Source organism: Arvicola amphibius, chromosome 5 (genome assembly GCF_903992535.2).
Source record: "Arvicola amphibius chromosome 5, mArvAmp1.2, whole genome shotgun sequence".
NCBI classification, from domain to species: Eukaryota; Metazoa; Chordata; class Mammalia; order Rodentia; family Cricetidae; genus Arvicola; species Arvicola amphibius.
Genome location: NC_052051.1, coordinates 47,698,827 through 47,718,192, shown reverse-complemented (window position 1 = coordinate 47,718,192; position 19,366 = coordinate 47,698,827). Strand labels below are relative to the sequence as shown.

The 19,366-nt window shown below is 42.6% G+C and overlaps 1 protein-coding gene across 1 annotated transcript in view; it reads left to right on the top strand.

Moving 5' to 3' along the window:
- Acoxl (acyl-CoA oxidase like) overlaps nucleotides 1-19,366 on the top strand; it is a 257,337-nt gene that overhangs the window by 175,590 nt on the left and 62,381 nt on the right. Inside the window, exon 14 of the mRNA XM_038330539.1 lies at nucleotides 4,042-4,153. Coding sequence (XP_038186467.1) covers nucleotides 4,042-4,153 — 112 coding nt within the window. The remainder of the gene's footprint in view (nucleotides 1-4,041; nucleotides 4,154-19,366) is intronic.

Genomic DNA, 19,366 nt, shown 5'->3' with positions numbered 1-19,366 from the left:
TTGAAGGATCTGAGGGTAATGATTCATGTATTCACCTTCCATGAAGAGGCTCCCATGGAAATTATACTATGAACACTCTGCTTATTGCTGATGCTAAATCTCCACCACATAGACACAGTCCTGTGTCACTCGACACCAGGGACAAGTTCTGAGAAGTGAGGCCTCAGGATGTTTCATAATGGGAACATCATGGAATGTATGTCACAAATCTGGACAGTATAGATCAGTGTTCAGCTTGAACTCTTGGTGAAATCACAGGACATGGTATCACCATGCGTGTACCAGGCCATCACAGATGGAACTGTATAAGAGTAAATACTTTAACAACTCCTTTTACATTATATGCTAAAATAATGTTAAAGTATGGCATAGTAAATACACAAAAGTCTAACATAGGTATTATCGTTATATAGCACTGCATTTTATATCTATTTGCCAGTGTTCTTTTATATGACTTTGCTGTACTTTTATATGACTAACAGGCAGCACGGTAAAGCTGTCTGTAGCAGCATCTGCATGAGCACACAAGTCCTGGGTGTGTGCTCTGATCTCTTTTACTTTCTTTTTTATGTTAAGATAGGGTTTCTCTGTGTAGCCCTGCTTGTCCCAGAACATGCTCCGCAGCCCAGACTAGCCTCAAACCAAGAGATCCGCCTTCCTCTGCCTCCTGAGTTCTTGGGTTAAAGTCATGTGCCACCATACGTGGCTCTTGTGCTATGATTTTATGATTGGCCATGTTACCACTAGTAAGTTTTCAGTTCCCTTGTGAGCTTGTGGGATCGTTATCATATAGTCAGAGCATCATTAACGGGAATCCACGGATGACGTCATTCATTAGTCATCGCCTTCCTGTGCATTTTAAAGTAAACTACAGATGTTAGCACACTTTGAAAGAGCATTGTTTACTTGAGTTCAGCCTGTGGGGACAATTCCTTTTCCTCTTATTTGGAACTTTCTTTTGATACCCCTCATGTGTTTTAAATGCACACTTGTTGAGTTTTGGCAAATACATAAAGATTATTCTGATATTTTTCTGCCAAAGACTAGAGTTTCCCATTCTAGGATTTCATAGAAATGGAACATTCCAACTCTACTCTTTTGTGGTTGCCTCAATAATTCAATATAATGCTTTTTGAGATTTACTCATGGTGTCCCATGTATTACTTCTTCCCTTTTTATTACTTAGTGGTATTTTATGGGTGTGCTATGATTTGTTTCCATTCTCGTATAACAGATAGACACCTGGGATGTTTCTAGCTTTTCAGTCCAGTGAGCAGGACAGCTATGAATATTCTTACATAAGCCTTTTATGAGTGTTTCTCTTGATTTCTCTTGGGCATGTAGGAGACATGGAATTGCTAGGTCATAGTGTATGTGCTTATTTTATGAGAAACTGTGAGAGATTTCCAGAGTGGGTTTGGCTATTTGACACTTTCATGGGTAGGTATAAGCATTCTGGCTTCTCTGTGTCCTTGGCAACATTTGACACAGAGTATTTAATTTTGGACAGACTGCTAGGTGTAGCGTGCTGTTTCTCTCCCGATTTCCTTTGCATTTCTCTGAGGACCTATGATGCACATTTGCATTTAATCTAGTTTTAATTCTACAGTCATTCTGACTCCCTTGTAAAACAGAGAGTTACCCGGGAGACCCCTTTTAGTGGTGGTCTGGGTTTCAAGGCTTTCTACTTTGGGTGACTTCTTTGGATTCACAGAGAACACAGATGTGTGAGTGAGGTCCCGGTGCACAGACTTGAGAGAATAGACATTGACCTCTGGTAAGCATCCCAAGATACAATGGCAGTTTCCAACACAAACATTCACGGCTCTGGGTTTCATAGACTAGCTCCTGGATGACTAAGACACATTTAAAAAATAAATGATGTGAGTTCTTTGTATCTTTTATGAACTAGGCTGAATCAGGAACTTGGCTTTCTGATGCTAGGTTCAGAATGAGCATTGATATATAATTGAGATTTCCCCGGAACTGGGTGTGTAAGCATCCCCCTCTGCCTCCTGTCTCCATTGAGAGATAACTGCTCAGTCAGCCCTTTGCCATTCTGGCTCATGAAGGATGTTCTTCTGCTTATAATGAACAAGCAATGACTTGGGTTTTTAAGGGTTCATTAGTGGGAATCTGACTTGTTTGGGTCTTAAAATCACTCACTTTACCAGGATGCAGGGAAAGGGGAGGTGAGCTATGGGCAAACCTATTAGTATGAATTCACTTCATACATACTTGCCAGTTTTTAATCAACTTGCCATAACCTAGAGTCATACGAGAAGAGTGAAACTCAACTGAGAAAACGCCCCCAGCGGATTGGCCCATGGGCAAGTCTGTGGGTGAATTTTGTGATTGATGGCTGATGTGTGAGGGCCCACCCTGTGGGGATGGTGCCACCTGTAGACACATGGTCTTGGGCTGAGCAAGCTATGGGGACCAAGCCAGTAAGCAGTGTTCCTCCATGGCCTCTGCTTCAGTTCCTGCCTCCAGGTTCCTGCCTTGAGTTCCTTCCTTGACTGCCCTTAGTGACAGAGAATGACCAGGGAATATAAGCCAAATCAATGCCCGTCCCCCAAATTGGTTTGGGTCAGCGTTCTATCATAGCATCAGAGAAGCAAGCCAGTAGAACACACGTTTTTGAAAATATTATTTAATGATTTACTTGGGAGTGTGTGTGTGCACATTCCCTAGCATGTGTGTGGAGGTCAGAGGACACTTAGAGGCGTCTGCTCTCTAATTTCACTGTGTGGGCCCCAGGGATTGAACTCGGGTCATCAGATTTGACAAGCAGCACCTTTTCTTGCAGGGCCACCTCACTGGTACCCCTGTCCCTTGTGGTCTAGGTAATGGGAAGGTTCATGGAGAAGAAACACAAAACCAGCACCAAGTCAGGCATGGGTGAGGAAAAACCCAGGGTGGGGGTCATTTTGCCTATTGGTCTTTAAATCTATTGATGCTCCCATGCCTCAGTTTCCCCTTTAGTCAAATGGGGACACTATCAATGGCTGCCTTACAAGGGAAAGCATAATCTATTTACTCTGGGCTTGCCTATAGCCCCATGGGACACCTATTCCCTCCAACATTGATATATCCCAAAATAAAACTCACCAAGTCTAGGTGTTCTCTCTGTGACATCCAGCAGGTGACTGCATCCTCCTGAGTCAGTTTTCTGAACAATACATTGATTATGATGGTATCTGCATGCTAGATAATAATGACTCAATATAGATAATGCTCAATAAGAACTCAACACTAGATACTAGTAACTCAAAAATATTGGAAGTTGTCATAAGCTTCACTTGATGGGAATTGTATAGGTGTTAATAAAGAAAAGCTGCAATACAGTATTGACTCTTGCTTAAGATGCCATAGTCAGTAGGAAAAGCAGGACGCCATATTGCTTCTAGACCACGAGGGTAAATATGTAGAATAAACAGGAGCCAAGCACCCGCCAGGAAGTAGTGCAAGAAGAACACACATGCCAATGGGAGTTGGGGGGGTGCATGTTCATAATGCCTGCCTAGGAAGAAAGTGCCTTTGGTTTTTAAATATACATTGTTATCACAGCAGTCATCATCATCATCATTGTGTGTGTGTGTGCGCGCGCGCGCGCGTGCACACTTGCACACAGGGGCCATGGTGTATGCATGGAGGTTAGAGAACAACTTTTGAATGCTGATTTTTCTTCCACTGCGGAATCCAAGGGTTGAAGTCATTAGGTTTGTGTGTTGTTTTGCTCACTGAGACATCTGTCTGGCACTTTTATTTTTTTAAATATTTTTAAAAATTATATGTGTGTGTGTGTATGCATTTATACACGCGAGTGCAGGTGCCTGCAGAGGCCAGGGCGTTGGAGGCACAGGCAGTTGTGAGCTGTGATGTAACCACAAGGGCAGGGTGTGCTGTTCTTAGCCACTCCCTGCTGAGCCATCTCTTCCACTCTCACTACTCCTTATAAATCCTCCTCGGGAAGCTCTTGAAAGTGACTTTTTTTGAAAAGCCAAACTAACAGCAATGTTCTCTGTCTTTCCTCTCCAGTTTCCTGGCATTTAACACTGACACAGTGGGCCATCTCACCTTTCTGCTAAAAGCAGTGGATTTTCGAGAAAGGGTTCTTCAGCGGAGTTTGGTGTCCAGGATTTACTATAAGGTAAAATACTGTTACATTTTTTTTTCCTTCTGATGAGTCTGCAAGGCATAGCTGACTCCATGCTGACTTTAACAAGGGATGACTCTGCATACTCAGAAGTTTGGGGAAGTGGTTGGGGCTCTTCAGGCTGCCTTACAGGGCGGCCTTGCCTGCTCCAGAGCATGACACTACTGTTTAACCCTTTGTGTACTGTTCCGGAATCCCACTGGTAAGCGTCACTTGGCACCATGGCAGGGGCAGAGTGTCATGCTTTTCATTGGAAATGTAATGTTCAGATGTAGAGCGAATATGTTGTCCTCTGGAGAAAATCTGTCCATTGAACATATGTAAAATTAGCAATGTGTTGACCTGAGGTGCACTGTATTTCCTATTGAGGAATTCATGAATTTCTGTGAAAGCATAATTCAACATGTGGGGAGATGGCTCAGTTCTTAAAGTGGTTACCACACAAGCACGAGGACCTACATTTGTGTGGCTAGTACCCTCCTGTGCACACACAAAGCTGAGGGTGGTAGTACATGCCTGTATTCCCAGGGCTGGAGAGATGGAAGCAAGAGTTTCACTGGGGTTTGCTAGTCAGTGAGTTCCTTGTTCAGTGAGAGACCCTGTCTCAAAAATAAGAGAATGGAAAAGAGGAAGGGTTGAGGAAAACAGCTCATGTTGACTTCTGATTTCCATGTGTACACACCTTTGTGGGCATCCACTCACCCGCACAGGCCTACATACAGGTACCCACTCACAAACAAACACATATGCAAGATAGATATAGCTTCATTGATAGATATCAAGAAGAAATAGTTGTCATGTGCAGTGCCAGAGGGTTGGTTTGATGAAACATGTCAGCTCTGCATGTTTTGTCCTTTGGTCCAAGGCAATTGGTCAACGACATCCCAGAAAGCTTCATTCATCCTCTCTTGATCCTGAGTCAGTGCTCAGCGCTGAAGAACCAGGATATGGAGAGCTGCTCTTCTTCCGTACTGGAACTAGATGCTCAAAGACCTGAGTCCCTGGAACTCTCTTTCAATCCACCTCTTTTCATATCAATTACTTAGTGATGTCACCTCATCCCATACAAAGGAGCCAGGAATATAGAGGGTTCAGTGCGTATAGAGGCTGGCATTCTCTCAGGAAATACGCTGAAGGCAGAGGATTCCTGGAAGCACATGAACAGTTAAGACTCAGCTTTTGGAACAGAGCCACATTGGGTAAGAACTCATAGGAAGCTGGGCTCGGGGTGAGCACGGTCCATCTTCCGGTCAGAGATATGAGGTGATGCTCTGCCAACCACAATGGCACAGTCACGTGATTTACGCCACTGTGCACACCCTGGCCTTTTCATAATGAAGACAGCTGCAGAATGGGAAGTCTATAACCCAGGGCAAAGATGCAGCCCAGAGAACGGAGGACATTCAACCTGCAAAGCATCTTCTAGACACTATAGAAAAAAAGGTGGGAAATGAAATTGCAAGAAAGGAAAAAGATTATAACAATCCAACCAGTAGGAAATCCCAAAATGACAGAACAAAGGGAGCCACAGTAATAATCACAGACATGGTGGAACAATACTTCCTTTTAGCCTGCGTGTTAGTTGCTTTTCTGACTGCCTTAGAAAATACCTGACAAAAATAGTTGAAAGAATGGTTTGTTTTGGCTTTCAGTTTGAGGGTGCTTATCCATCATAGCGGTGGAGGCATGGCTGCCAGAGCTCGAGACAGCTAGCCATATGTGCCTGCAGTGAGTGCATGGCTCACTTCCTTCCTTTATATCCAGCCCAGCCCTTGGGATCATACTGCCTGCATTCAGGGTAGACCTTTTCTTCCCAGCCCTTTCTAGAAATACCCTCCTAGATACACAGGCAGGTGTGTCTTCACGGTGATTCTGCCGCTCTTATTTCTATTCCCCACATAGTATAGATGCTCTAAGACTTGCTAAACATTCAGAAATATTTTTTGTTTACAGTTCTTCTCTGCCAGGGGAGAAGTAATCATTTTCATTAGTGTCTAGTCTGATTGCGAGAGAAGAAAACTTTCACACATGCGAGTGTGTTTTCCAAACATCAAATAAACACTAGGCAAAGGATGTGCTGAAAAAACTGGAGAGGGCTTTAGAACCCGACAGCTAACATTCGTTGCTGCCAAACTTCAGCATCCTCTTCTGTAATTTAGAATAATAAGGCCGCGTACAATGCAAATGCGCTGCATGGCTAGAATACCACTGGATATGCAAAGCAGCCGCTGAAGCCCTAACTCTTGCATTCATGTTAATTACCTAAGTTTCTATCGTCCATGTAACCTGTTTATAGACAATACGATTAAATATTCATAGCACACAGAAGTTTCAAGAGCTAATTAGAAAAGAGACCGTAAAGATTATCAAGCAGGCTCCTGCCTTGGGGAAAGTCCACATCTAGTTTTTGCCCGAGGCAAAATGAAGACAAAACCTATAAGGTCAGTAGAAAGGGTGCGGACAGCTGTTGTTTTAGTTTCTAGTTTGCCCTCATCAGTTAGCTGCAAGTGGGCTTGTGCTTGCTTCCAAAAATGAACTGGATATTGGAATAAAATGATTCTTATCAGCAGTTTGGACATCTAACCTAAGCAGAACTGGGTCAATGGTCTTTGGCTAGTGGTCAAAGAAGGGAAAATTCATCTAGCATCCATAATTTTCCTGAAAACAGCTGGAATATTTGGCTCAGAGTTTTCAGATGAAAAGGCAAAGCCATGAGGGCTTCGGGAATCTGCGTGTCTTCCTAGTTCTTTGGTAAAACTTTGACTTTTTTTATTTCCTCAAAAACACATTCCATTAGAGCCATGCTTGGCCAACCTTCTCAGTGGCTTTGGACAGCCACTCTAGGGTCCCACAGCAGATCCAGCCTGTACAATCACTTGACGTGTTTCTCTGCCCAGAGTGGTCAGGGTTTCACTTCGGAGTCCCAGGAAAGCTTTTCTGCTTTGCTAGTGACCTTGGAGAGCACTGATTCCCTGAGCTCCCATACAGGTTCATATCTGCAGTTTTCCAAACTTGGGGTGCAAGGGTTGTTCATAGTTGCTGCCTCAGTTCCTGTAGGAGAAAATAGAAACCAATGAGCGATAACTTGTCACATTGAAAATATCACATCACGAAAAGCCGCCACTCTACAGGGAAGCTCTGTGGACAAGAAGATGGAGCATCAGTAATTGGTATGTTTGAAAAAACGACTTTGCTTGCAAAGATACATTACAAAAGCTGGATGGTGGTGGGGTAGAATGTGGTAAGTAAACTAATCCTGGCCAGTCTGGACTTAGTTCATGGACTGCTTCTCATCGCTGGTAGCATTCGCTCGCATTAGATGTATCTCTTTACATTATTTTTTGTTGTTTCTTTAGTTTTTAAGAATTTCATAGATATATATATAATGTATTTGCATTATTTTCATCCATCCTTTTACCCCCTCTATCTCTGCCTTCCCCCTTTCTCTTAGATCCATGACTTATATCTGTAACATAACTATGATTGTTACATAGATGGAACAATATGTTTACTGCTGACCACTTGGGACCAGATAACCTATCAGATGACGTATGCTGGAGAAAACCAATTCCCTCTCTCAGAAGCTATTGACTGCTTGGAGCTCTTCCCCCAGGGGGTAGGAATTTTTCCAACACCTGTTGCCATTAGGCAGGGCCTATTTAGGCCACAGTATGTTGAGATTTCACAGGCGCTGCGTCCCTGTCAAGCCAAGAATACACGATTTTTTCAGCAGTCCCAGTCCTTTGGTTCTTACAGGCTTTCTGTCCCCTCTGCCTCTCTGTTCCCCACACCCTAGATAGATGCAGGGGTTGTGGTGTATGTATACCAAGTGGGGCTGAACATCCTGGTCACTTGTACTCCACATTTGACCAGTTGTGGATCTCTGTAATAGCCTCCACTGGTGGCCAAAAAGAAACATTTTTGCTGAAGAGGGTCTCTCTTTTTCTTTTTTCTTTTTTTTTTTTTTTTTTGGTTTTTCGAGACAGGGTTTCTCTGTGGCTTTGGAGACTGTCCTGGAACTAGCTCTTGTAGACCAGGCTGGTCTCGAACTCACAGAGATCCGCCTGCCTCTGCCTCCCGAGTGCTGGGATTAAAGGCGTGCGCCACCACCGCCCGGCATGGGTCTCTCTTTTTCTATTGCCACGATAAACCACTATGACCAAGGCAACTTATAAAATAAGTGCTTGATTTGGAGCTCTTCATCGCAGAGGGTTAGCGCCGTGAGCATCTCCTATAACATTAGCCCTAAATCATAGAATCAAAACAGCATTTCTAACATTTAATTATCATTCATTCTACTCTCTGCAAGGCTGTCTATTCATGTACAACAAACAGGATCCTGTTTGTAGTCTTCTTTCAAGTCCACCTATATCCTGGCTGGTGTACACCCCCTTTCTCATCCCTTTGAAAATTATTATTATCAAGGTCTCTATAAAAACTTGTGAAGTTCTCTAGCCTCACTGCTGTGCAGAAAGCTGCATTCAGGGAACTATTGCTCCTTTCTCATCTGCATACCCCAATCTTTGGCATTTCTCTCTGTTATGGTTTGAAGCTGAAATAGCCCTCTTCAGTCTGAAGTGCTGAAGACTTAGCTCCTCTCAGGCAGTTCTTGAGAGGTGACTGAGGACTCAGACATGGTCCATGGAGAAAGCCATGGATCAGTGGCAGAAACTAGAAGGTAGGTCTTAGTTGGAGGAACTGGGTCACTAGGGCTGTGCCCCTGAAGAGTCGTGTGTGTGTGTGTGTGTGTGTGTATTTTTCTCCCTCCCTTCCCTTCCTCTTTGTTCCCTCCTCCTTTCCAGTTACCATGAAGCGAGCATGCTCTGATGTTCTGTTTCACATCACCTAGAAACAATAGACCGCTTGTGCGGCTCGGGGATTGCGTCCTGATGAGGAAGAGCTGGGCTCACCTTCCCCATCCTCACTACCACACTTTCATCTCTTCTTCCCCCTGCTTCCCTTTTAGCAGTGTTTCTTTCCCACAAATGAGTGTAGTATGCGCATGTGCCTGCTCATGATGCCTTTTTCTTCTACGGCAGGTCACCTTCCTTAGACTTGTTTCTCCCCCTTACAGCACACCCCAGATGTGCCATGAGGGCCTAGCCATCCCCCCTTCATCTTCCTGCACTGCAGAGTCATCTCTTTGTGGCTGTACTCAGCTCGCTGAGCCTCTCTCATGTATTTGATTTCCCACTTAGCATTTTGTAACTACTGAAACTGCACACAGAGGGCGAGGTAACGTCAGGCGTGTCTACTTCCTCATCCACAGAACAGAAACTGTTCGCGTGCTTTTCTTCTCACTGCTTTGATGGTCGGTGGATGTTATCTCCATGTTGTGTGTGTGTGTGTGTGTGTGTGTATGTGTGTCTGTGTGAGGGCTACTTCAGTTTCTCTTGTGTTTTCTGCTCATGCCCTTTTCCCTCCTCCATAAAATTCTGATATTGTGCCATCAATTTTTTTCTGTGCTGAGTACTGAACCAAAATACCCTCTTTCTCTTAAAAAAAAACCCTCTGAAATATTTGAATATTAAGCAACACATCAAGAAATACTCTATGAAGAAAAAAATAAAAAATAGTGATTTTTTAAAAGAATAGTTAGGGGGAAAAGTATGTCAATCAGAATGATAATAAAATTACAGCGTACCAAACTCTGTGGAGAGAATTCTTAGAGGACAATGTACAGATTGAAATAAATGATGTAAACTGCCACCTTTCAGGTCAGAAATAGAATAACAGATGAGTAGAGACAGCAATAAAAGTAAGAGAAATGTAAAACACAGGGAGAAACATCAGCAAACTTAAAAGTCTTTTCTTTGAAATGGTTAACAGAATTGATTGACCCATTGCAACAGTGATCAAGAAAGAGAAGGTCCAAGTATGAGCAAGTGATATCAGGAACAAAGAGGGAATACGCTGACATCTTGATACACACTCTGGGCTCTGCAGTATGGCACAGCTTGGACAAGCATGAGCAATATGGTCAAGACAGGTTTAGGAGAAAAATCCCGAAGAAATGACTCCAGTTAGGAGTGGTGACACACACCTTTAATCACAACGCTCAGGAGGGAGAGACAGGGGGACATCTGTGAACTAGAGGCCAGCCTGGTCTACAGAGCAAGTTCCAGGACAGCCAAAGCTACACAGAAAACCCCTGTCTCAAAAACAAAAACAAAACAAAACAAACAAAAAACTAAAAAACAAACAAAAAACCCAAAGCAACAATAACAAACAAAAAAACCAAAAACTCAAATGCTAACAAAAAATAAAAAATCTGAAAGTATTATTAAATGAATTTGATTTTTAAGAAAACATTGCTATAAATGAAAAGCTCCGGGTTTATGTCATTGTCTTGTTGAATCCTCCCTTTCATTTTAAACACAGCAGTGCTGCCTCTGATAGGCAGTGTTTTGACACTTTGCCGCAAAGACACAGCATAACAAGGAAAAGATTGATCTTGGCCCACAGTTTCTGAGGCCTCAGCCCATGCTGACTGGCATTCTCTTACAGGCTGTGGTAAGTCAGAGCATTGTGATACAGGGTGTGGCTGCTTACCCTCAGCAGCTAGGAAGCAGAAGGAAGAAAAAGGAGAGGCTGTAGATAACGCCCTGCTCAAAGTGCACCCCCCCCCCCGGACCTCCCTCTTCCAAAGGCCCCACCTCTGAAAGTTACCAATAGCTCCCCAAAATTGAACCCTGAGCTCAGGATATGCCTTCAACAGGAGCCTGTAGGCGACTCTGCAGATCCCAGCCACAATACCACCAGTCTGCTCTTAAAAATAACACAAGACTGATCAGTTCGTGTAGAACAAGAAAAAAATGACAAGTGAGTGTTCTTTATAAATATAGGTGAAAATGCATATCAGCAACATAATGACTAACACCAGGAATATGTTTTAAAAACAAATTACATCATAACTGATAAGTGTTCATTCCAGGACTATAAGATAGGTTTAATATTAAGTATTAGTCAATGATATAAATATCAGTCAGTGAAAGCTATATTATTACAAAACAAAGTAGAGAATGTGTATGATAATTTATTATGAAAATATTTTTTTGAGATAGGGAACTCACTGTAGAGACCAGGCTGATCTTGAACTCACAGAGATCCCCATGTTTCTGCCTCTCGGGAGCTGGGGTTAAAGGTGAACACTGCCATGCCCAGCCATGAAAACATTTTCACAAAACTCCTGATTAAAGAAAAAAATCTCAGTAGGTTATATCAAAGAATATATAAAAGAATATAAAAAAACATGAAAGAATTTCTAATTGAGAAGGGCATATCTATAGAGAATATAAAGCTAGCATCATGTCTAATGGTGGAAAATCACAAATGTTCTCCTAAAGGAGAAGTCAGAGCAAGGGGGTCTAGTTTTACCACTTCTATTTGTCATCGTACTTCAGAGCCTTTTCAGGAGAGAGGGAGGGAGTCAGGGACAGAGAGAAAGGGAGAGGGGGATAAATGGGGAGAAGGAGAGAGAGAGAAAGGGAGATGTGAGGGCTGTGACAGAAGAAATAAGACCGTCTTAATTCACAGGTGAAATAAATGGGGTTTTTGTTTGTTTGTTTTTGATAGAAGACCTAAAAGGTGGGCCAGCAATGAGCCTCAGCGGGTCAGCAGGTAAAGAAACTAGCCACCCAAACCTGGAGATCCGAGTTCAATCCCCAGGACTCTGTAATGGTCGACAGGGACCCAGCTCCACAAAGTTGTTCTTGGCTCACTACAGGCATGGCACATCCCTGTATCAAGCATACACACACTATACAATAATAAACAAACCAAAAATGAAAAGAAGACCAAAAAGAGCTTAATAAACAGAGGACTACAGAATTGAAGGAGCACTGTATGACAGTGAGATGCTAAATCCAATACTCAGAACAAAGCTTATTTGTACATGCACTCACTAGGCAACTGGAAAATAAAAGTTGATTTATAATGCACTAACAAATATGAGCATCTTACACAGATACTTAGCAATAAAAATCTCAAAGCATGAAAGACCTGATCACAGAACACTGCAAAATACACACAGAGCAATTCAAGAAATACTATAAATAACGCAGAGGCACAGCACGTTAACGTTGCCATAAGATGCCCAGACTCCTCCCATGAAGTCAGCTCTACTTCAGTCAAAATCTTGGAAAGAGTGTAAACTTACAAGCTCACTTGACTGTTTCTATAGAAACACAAGTGATGTAAAACAGCCCGCAGAGCTTTGAGAAAAGTGGAAGTCACGGGAGGGCTGGTGCCAACTGATTCCTTTTGTAACAGAGACTGCTTGTTCGTTTCCCAGCTGCCCAGACCCGAATAATCACACAGAAACTATATTAATTACAACACTGTTTGGCCTATTAGCTCAGGCTTCTTATTAAGTAACTCTTACATCTTAAATTAACTCATTTCTATTAATCTGTGTATCACCACAAGGTTGTGGCCTACTGGCAAGGCTCCAGCATGTCCCACTCCTTCAGCAGCTACATGGTGTCTCCCTGACTCTGCCTATTCTCTCTATATATCCATTCCAGCCTGGCTATATTCCTGCCCTGCCATAGGCCAAAGCATCTTTATTCATTTACTGCTAAAAGCAACATGTATACAGAAGGACATCCCACATCATTTCCTTTTTTCTGTCTAAATAAAAAGTAAGGTTTTAACTTTAACGTAGTAACATTACATATAATAAAAGAGTTGTCAAGCAAGAATTACAGTGACAATATTTTTGTGAGTGTAAAGTTTCATATCTAATTTATCTTTTATCATAATTAAGGGAAACTATAGCTTTGGAGTCTTAAACTCCACCAAAGGATATAATATTACCTAGGTAAACAGGAAGTACATTGTAAGTAACTTCCAAAGTTCTAGAGTTGACAGAGGCATCTTGCTGCTTAGACAGTCACCCAAAGTTCTTTTGTAATGTTGGGCATCCATCTTCAGCCTACAGGTCCATAGTATCTGGAAAACTTTTCCATGAATTGGGAAATTTGAAAGACTGTTTCACCTATATTGGCATTTTGTCAGTCACTGTCTTCTGTGTCCTTCAAAATGTCTGGCAGTTTCATTAGTGGAGCAGGAACCCTGAAATACTGTCTCACCTTCTTTTTGGCAAGTTCAGCAGTCATTTTTTTGTGGATACTGCATGTCCAGTTTACACAGCATGCCATCAAGCAGTTCAGGCAAGAACAGTTTCTTTCCCAAATGGCTAGCCTTGTCACATTGAAGGCAAATTCTATAACGAGTTTTTTCAATGCCCATCAACCTCTCTGAAGTAATTGGTGTAGCCAGAAGCAGACAGGTCTCACTGTTTAGAAAAGTCTAAGTTCTTAAAACCTTTTAAATGCCATATTCTATAGGTCTTTAAAAGAGTTGAAGAATACCTATCCACCTGAAATATAACTCTGTATATTTAGAAAACCTAACTCACATGACTACAAGTTTGACTATTTAATCCCTAATTTTAAATTATACATTACATTTTTAAATGAGCTGTATAAACATAATAAGTTAAATAAGAGTAGAAATATATATATGGTGTGTGTATATATATATGTGTATATATATATATATATATACCTTAAATTTATAGCAATAAACCAAAGTCCATACCAATATAAAGTATTTATTTCTATATCATATCCCCTTTTAAATGAAAACAAACATTTATAAACAATTGTTTTGAGAATTTAGGTGTAGTTTTCTCTGAACTGATTCCTGCTGTTTATTGGGAAAAGTATTTTTAGGGTTCATGGAGACATTGGGGGGGTTCTTGTTCTATCAAGCCACATCGGCCTGGAAGGAATCCACAGGTTCCCATTCTCTGTGGAAACAGAAGCAGAACCTCTTTTCCAAAGTAACATACCCTTAGACTCAAATTTTGAAGCCAAGATACCTTTAAAATTATATATATATTAGTTTAGTTTAGTAGTCCTCAGAATCAAATGTCTCTCTGTAGTCAAAAAAATTCAAAGAAAACACAATAATATACATAATCCAAACTCTCTGTGTATTTTCCATCTTTATGTGGCTTTTTTTACTCTATTACTTTTTAATATTTATTTTATTATCTTTACTCCTTTAATCTATGACTGAACCCTTCTATATTATAACTGCCTATACTCTTTTTCCTCTCTCTTCTAAGCCTACATACAATTTTTTAAACACACTGTGACACATTCAGAAGTTAATTTTTGTCTGAATCTGTCTTTATTGCATACTGTGATCATTTTCTGACCAGGAACACCTTTTTTTTTTTTTTTAAATTGCTAAGCAGGTGTGGCTAGGACTAACTCCTCAGCCCTGCCTGTTGCCTCTACCCCATTCAACGTGCCAGAGATCCTGTTTACTGCCTCTGCTAGTCATGCTCACTGCCAGGGACACAGGGACACAGCAGGTCCATGTCACCATTAAGCAATTTGTAACATACTGCTCACAGACTCCATTTAAGCGCCAGACCTCTGAAAGAGCTAGAGGTTCATGCTGCTAGCATGAACCAGGAAGTTTTCTCTTAAAGAAGCCATGCAGTTTTAACTGCTAATACTGAGTCAAGAAGTCATCTCTTGAAAGAGACATGCCTCTGCTTGCCTCTTGTAAACAGAGCCCACCTGAGAAAATGCCGCTACCAAGAAGCCATGCTTAACTCTGTTCTTTTGTGTCTAGAAGTCCTTCCCAAGCTCTCTCAGGTTTTATGTGGATGTAGTTGCCCACGTTGCACCATTTTTAAATGAAGACACTCGTTCATTTCGTGCCCATAACTTAGGCATATTCCTACCTAGCTCTTAAATCTTAAATTAACTCATTTCTTTTCATTTGTGTATTGCCACGAGGCTGTGGCCTACCAGTAAGGTTTCAGCGTGTCCTTCTCCTTCAGCAGTTATATAGCATCCTCCCTGACTCCACCTACTCTCTCTATATCCCTTCCAGCCTGGCTATATTCTGCTCTGCCATAGGCCAAAACAGCTTTATTCATTAACTAATAAAAGCAACACATATATAGAAGAACATCCCACATTATGTGTTGAGGCTGTCCTAGTCCAGTCATGGGAATGTTAGTACGAAGCTGCACACATCACCAGAGCACTGCCAGGTTCACTTAGCCATACATATTTGCTCATTCAATTTCTGACAAGCATGAAATAAGTTCAGTACTGAAGAGAGAATGTTGGAGGAGGCCATTTGTTCTTCCTGGCCTCCCGGCTAGATTAGACCTGAAATAATCACATAGAAACTGGATTAATTAAATCACTGCTTGGCCTATTAGCTCTAGCTTCTTATTGGCTAACTCTTACATATTAATTTAACCCATTTCTATTAAGCTGTATTTCACCATGAAGTCGTGGCCTACCAGCAAAGTTACTGCATGCCTGTCTCCGGCGGCAGCTCCATGGCATCTCTCTGAGTCCACCTTCCTCCTCCCATGCTATAGGCCAAGCCAGTTTTTTATTCATTAACCATAAAAGCAACACATAGACAGAAGGACCTCCCACACCAAGAGGATTTTTTTAAATAGTGACATAAAGTAGATTCTGAATGGAAAATGAACTGTGGACTGTTTCCTACTCAATATAGAAATGCTCATTAAAGACCCATTATAGGCCTGAATAGAAACAGGGAAACTATAAAATTTTCAAATAGGGAAGTATCATCAGCATATGCTGGAAGCCAGAGTAAACAAAGATCTCTTAGAAAAATAGAAAGCACCCATCATTTACATTAGCTATTTATATACTGTTATTGTCTTAAAGCCAGCCATCAGAACAGAGGCAAGCTCTAAACCTTGGAGCAATTCCCCCAGTGTCTGTGTTTGGCACAAGCTTTTTTTTCTTTTTTTAAATTATTATTAATTTATTTATTTATTTTTAATTAAAAATTTCCACCTCCTCTCCTCCTCTCATTTCCCTCCCCCTCCCCCAATATCCCTCCCCCTCCCTCTCCAGTCCAAAGAGCAGTCAGGGTTCCCTGCCCTGTGGGAAGTCCAGGGTCCTCCCCCTTCAATCCAGGTCTAGGAAGGTGAGCATCCAAACAGACTAGGCTCCCACAAAGCCAGTACATGCAGTAGGATCAAAACCCAGTGGCACAAGCTTTTATCCAGAATGTGTGGAGAACTCTCACACTGCAATAGTGAAAAGATACAATCTGAGAAAACTTTGCACAAAAGACTTGAAATCCACCTCATAAAAGAAGATAAAAGGAAAGCTAATGAGCATGTGAAACTGCCTGATCTTATTAGTCAGAGGGAGCCAGAAATCAAAACCACAACGAAGTACCAACACCCACCCACTGACGCATTTCAGCTGAAGTGCTCCATGGAGCTCAGCCCAGCAGTGGTGCAGGGCAACCCTGGGTCTCATAACTAAGACATTCAAAGGTGGAAACACAGGAGCTGGGGCTGTATTGTGATGGCAGAACATTCATTCATCTTCCATGCACGAGATCTGGAGTTCAGTTCCCTGTTCTCTCTCTCTCTCTCTCTCTCTCTCTCTCAATGTCTTTGTGTGTGTGTATCTCTTTCTAAAACACACACACAGATAGAGAGAGAGAGAGAAAGAGAGAGAGAGAGCGGAGGGAGGGAGAGAGGGAGGGAGGGAGGGAGGGAGGGAGGGAGGGAGGGAGAGAGAGAGGACAGCTTGGGAGTCTCTCACACGTTGACCGTACACTTATTCTGTTACCCAGAAATTCTGTCCCTAGAGATATGGCCAAGAAATAAAGCTATGTGGTTCATAAATAGCCTTATAGAGGACCATTCTTAGCAGTTTTATTAATAACCCCAAGTTGGAAACTGGAAACCAAATGTTTATAGATATGAAAACTAGAGAAGTAAATTGTGGTTGATTTCACAAGGTGAATCATGTGAGACAGCATGTGTGAATTTTACAGACACGCTTAGTGATATGAAAGAGTTTTACTGGATGGTACCATTTATGTGGTAGTCAAGGTGGGGAAAGACTAGCTGAGGGTGATACAGTAGTCACCATCCGAGGGAGGGAGTGGTGTTGCATAGGGAGGCTCAGAAAGGCCTGGGGAATGCTGTCACTTGATTGGCATGATTCCAATGAATATGTACACGTACAGAACTCACAGATGGGTGTTGGAGACATGACTCAGTCATTACAGTGCCTGCTGTACAAGTGTGAGGACCTGAGTTCAATTCCTGGCATCCACTGTATTATACAGCTGTAGTCACAGTGCTGGGGAGGCGGAAATGAGGATTTTGGGGACTTCCTGGCCAGCTAGTCTTTCCAAATTGGGAGCTCTGGGTTAAGCAAGAGAGTCTGTTTTTAACAAAGCAAAGTGGGGGGGCTGTGGAGATGGCTCAGAGGTGAAGAGCACCAGGTGCTCTTCCAGAGACCCTGGGTTCAATTCTCAGCAACCACATGCTGGCTCACAACCATCTATAATAAGATCTGGTGCCCTCTTCTTGAAGGCAGAACACTGTATACATAATGAATAAATCTTTTTTTGAAAGTGAAGGGCAATTAAAGATGATACTAACGTTGATCCAGACCCCCACATACAATCGTGTGAACATGTTCACATGCACATGCCTCCCCCAAACACTTTAAAAGACATTGAGCTGCAAACTAATGGTTGATACATGTTACACATCTAACTGTGCATATGGTGTATATATATATATCAATGACAGGATTTAACTGCATCTCGGCAGTTAGGCTGTATACATGAGAGTCCCTCTATTTTTCTGTATAAGTTGTAAACTTTGAGGTCCTACAGGTGGCCCAACCTGTTGTCTCTTATAGATCGAGTGAGGAAAAGAATCAATGGCAAAGGACATCGGTGAGAATTCATTAGGGTCTATTCTGTGCTGGACTCTGTGTTAAACAATTTTCGGTGTCATATGGGAAAATGCAGTGGGTCCCCAGGCCACCCAGCAGCATGGAATCTAGACAGCATGGTGACAGACCAGACTGCAAATGGCAAGCTGTGGAGGGCCAGCCCTGATGGCACACAGAAGAGCCAATGAGCCTGGACATTCTACTGGGTACTTGATTTGATGCCAGACCTCAGGAAACAAGACTTTGGAGATATGGTAAGGGTGGGGCCAGTCCTGATAGACTATAGTTCCTTGGAGAGCTCCCTGACCAGGGTTGACATGGGGACAGAAAAATTAGTCAATGCAAGAATGCACCTGCCAGCCAGCTGGTGGTGGTGCAGGCCTTTAACCCCAGCACTTGGGAGGCAGAGGGAGGTGGATCTCTGTGAGTTCAAGGTCAGCCTGGTCTACAAAGGGAGTTCCAGGACAGTCCGACAGAGAAACCCTGTCTAAGAAAAAAAATGCGCCCGTCATTCCACTTCAGGCTGCCCTCTCCAAAGACAGATCATTGTGCTCAGCTGAGGTCACAGTCCTTGATAGAGTTCTTGTCACTGCAGTTGTGAACTAGATGAAGGGACCCAATAAAGTGATCCTAGCGCATGCCCTCTGTGGTTTGATGCCAGCTCAGTGGGGCAACCACCCTCCTACCTGCAGGGATGTCAGTTAGACCACAGGCAGGCAAGGAGCTTCTGCTTCCACCGGCCAGGTTGAAGCAGCTCACGTCATCGAGGATGAAGCATTTAAGACCAAGCACAGGGGAGACATGTGGAATCGGAGAACAGACTTGGTCTGTCCCCATCCAGGGGCATACATATGGCCTGCCCACTCTGAAGACAGTGCTAACGCCAGCTTTACTCCTTCGTTTCAGAGGCTGACAAGGGAGCCAAGAGGCCCCTTGCTGACTTAGAATCCTTCCTAGTAGCTCTTATAAACATGCCCAGATTCCCACTGCTCTCCTTCCTCTGCTTACTGGCTACTCAGGGCAGTTAGCGCTGGTTCTAGTGAGTGGATATTTAGCTTAGTAGGTAAAGTGCTTGCCTAACAAGCATGAGGCCCTGGGTTCGATCCCCAGCATCACATAAGAGCAGTGTTGTGAGGCACATTTGTAATCCTGGTATTTGAGAGGTGGAGTAGGTCATCATTGAGGGTGAGCCGAGTACCATGAAAAGAAAGTAAGCTCCTCAGTTTGGTGAAAGAAACATAACTGCTTAGTTGAAACTTAGGATGTATAGTTAAGAAAGGACGGATGGAAAGGAAAGACCTATACGTGTTTTTATTTGAACTATGTTTTTGTTTGAAGATGCTGTTATAGGTACTCACATATACCAGGCACTGTGGGTGTTGTAGGCTGTAAAGTCATATAATCCCTGTCCTCTAGGAGG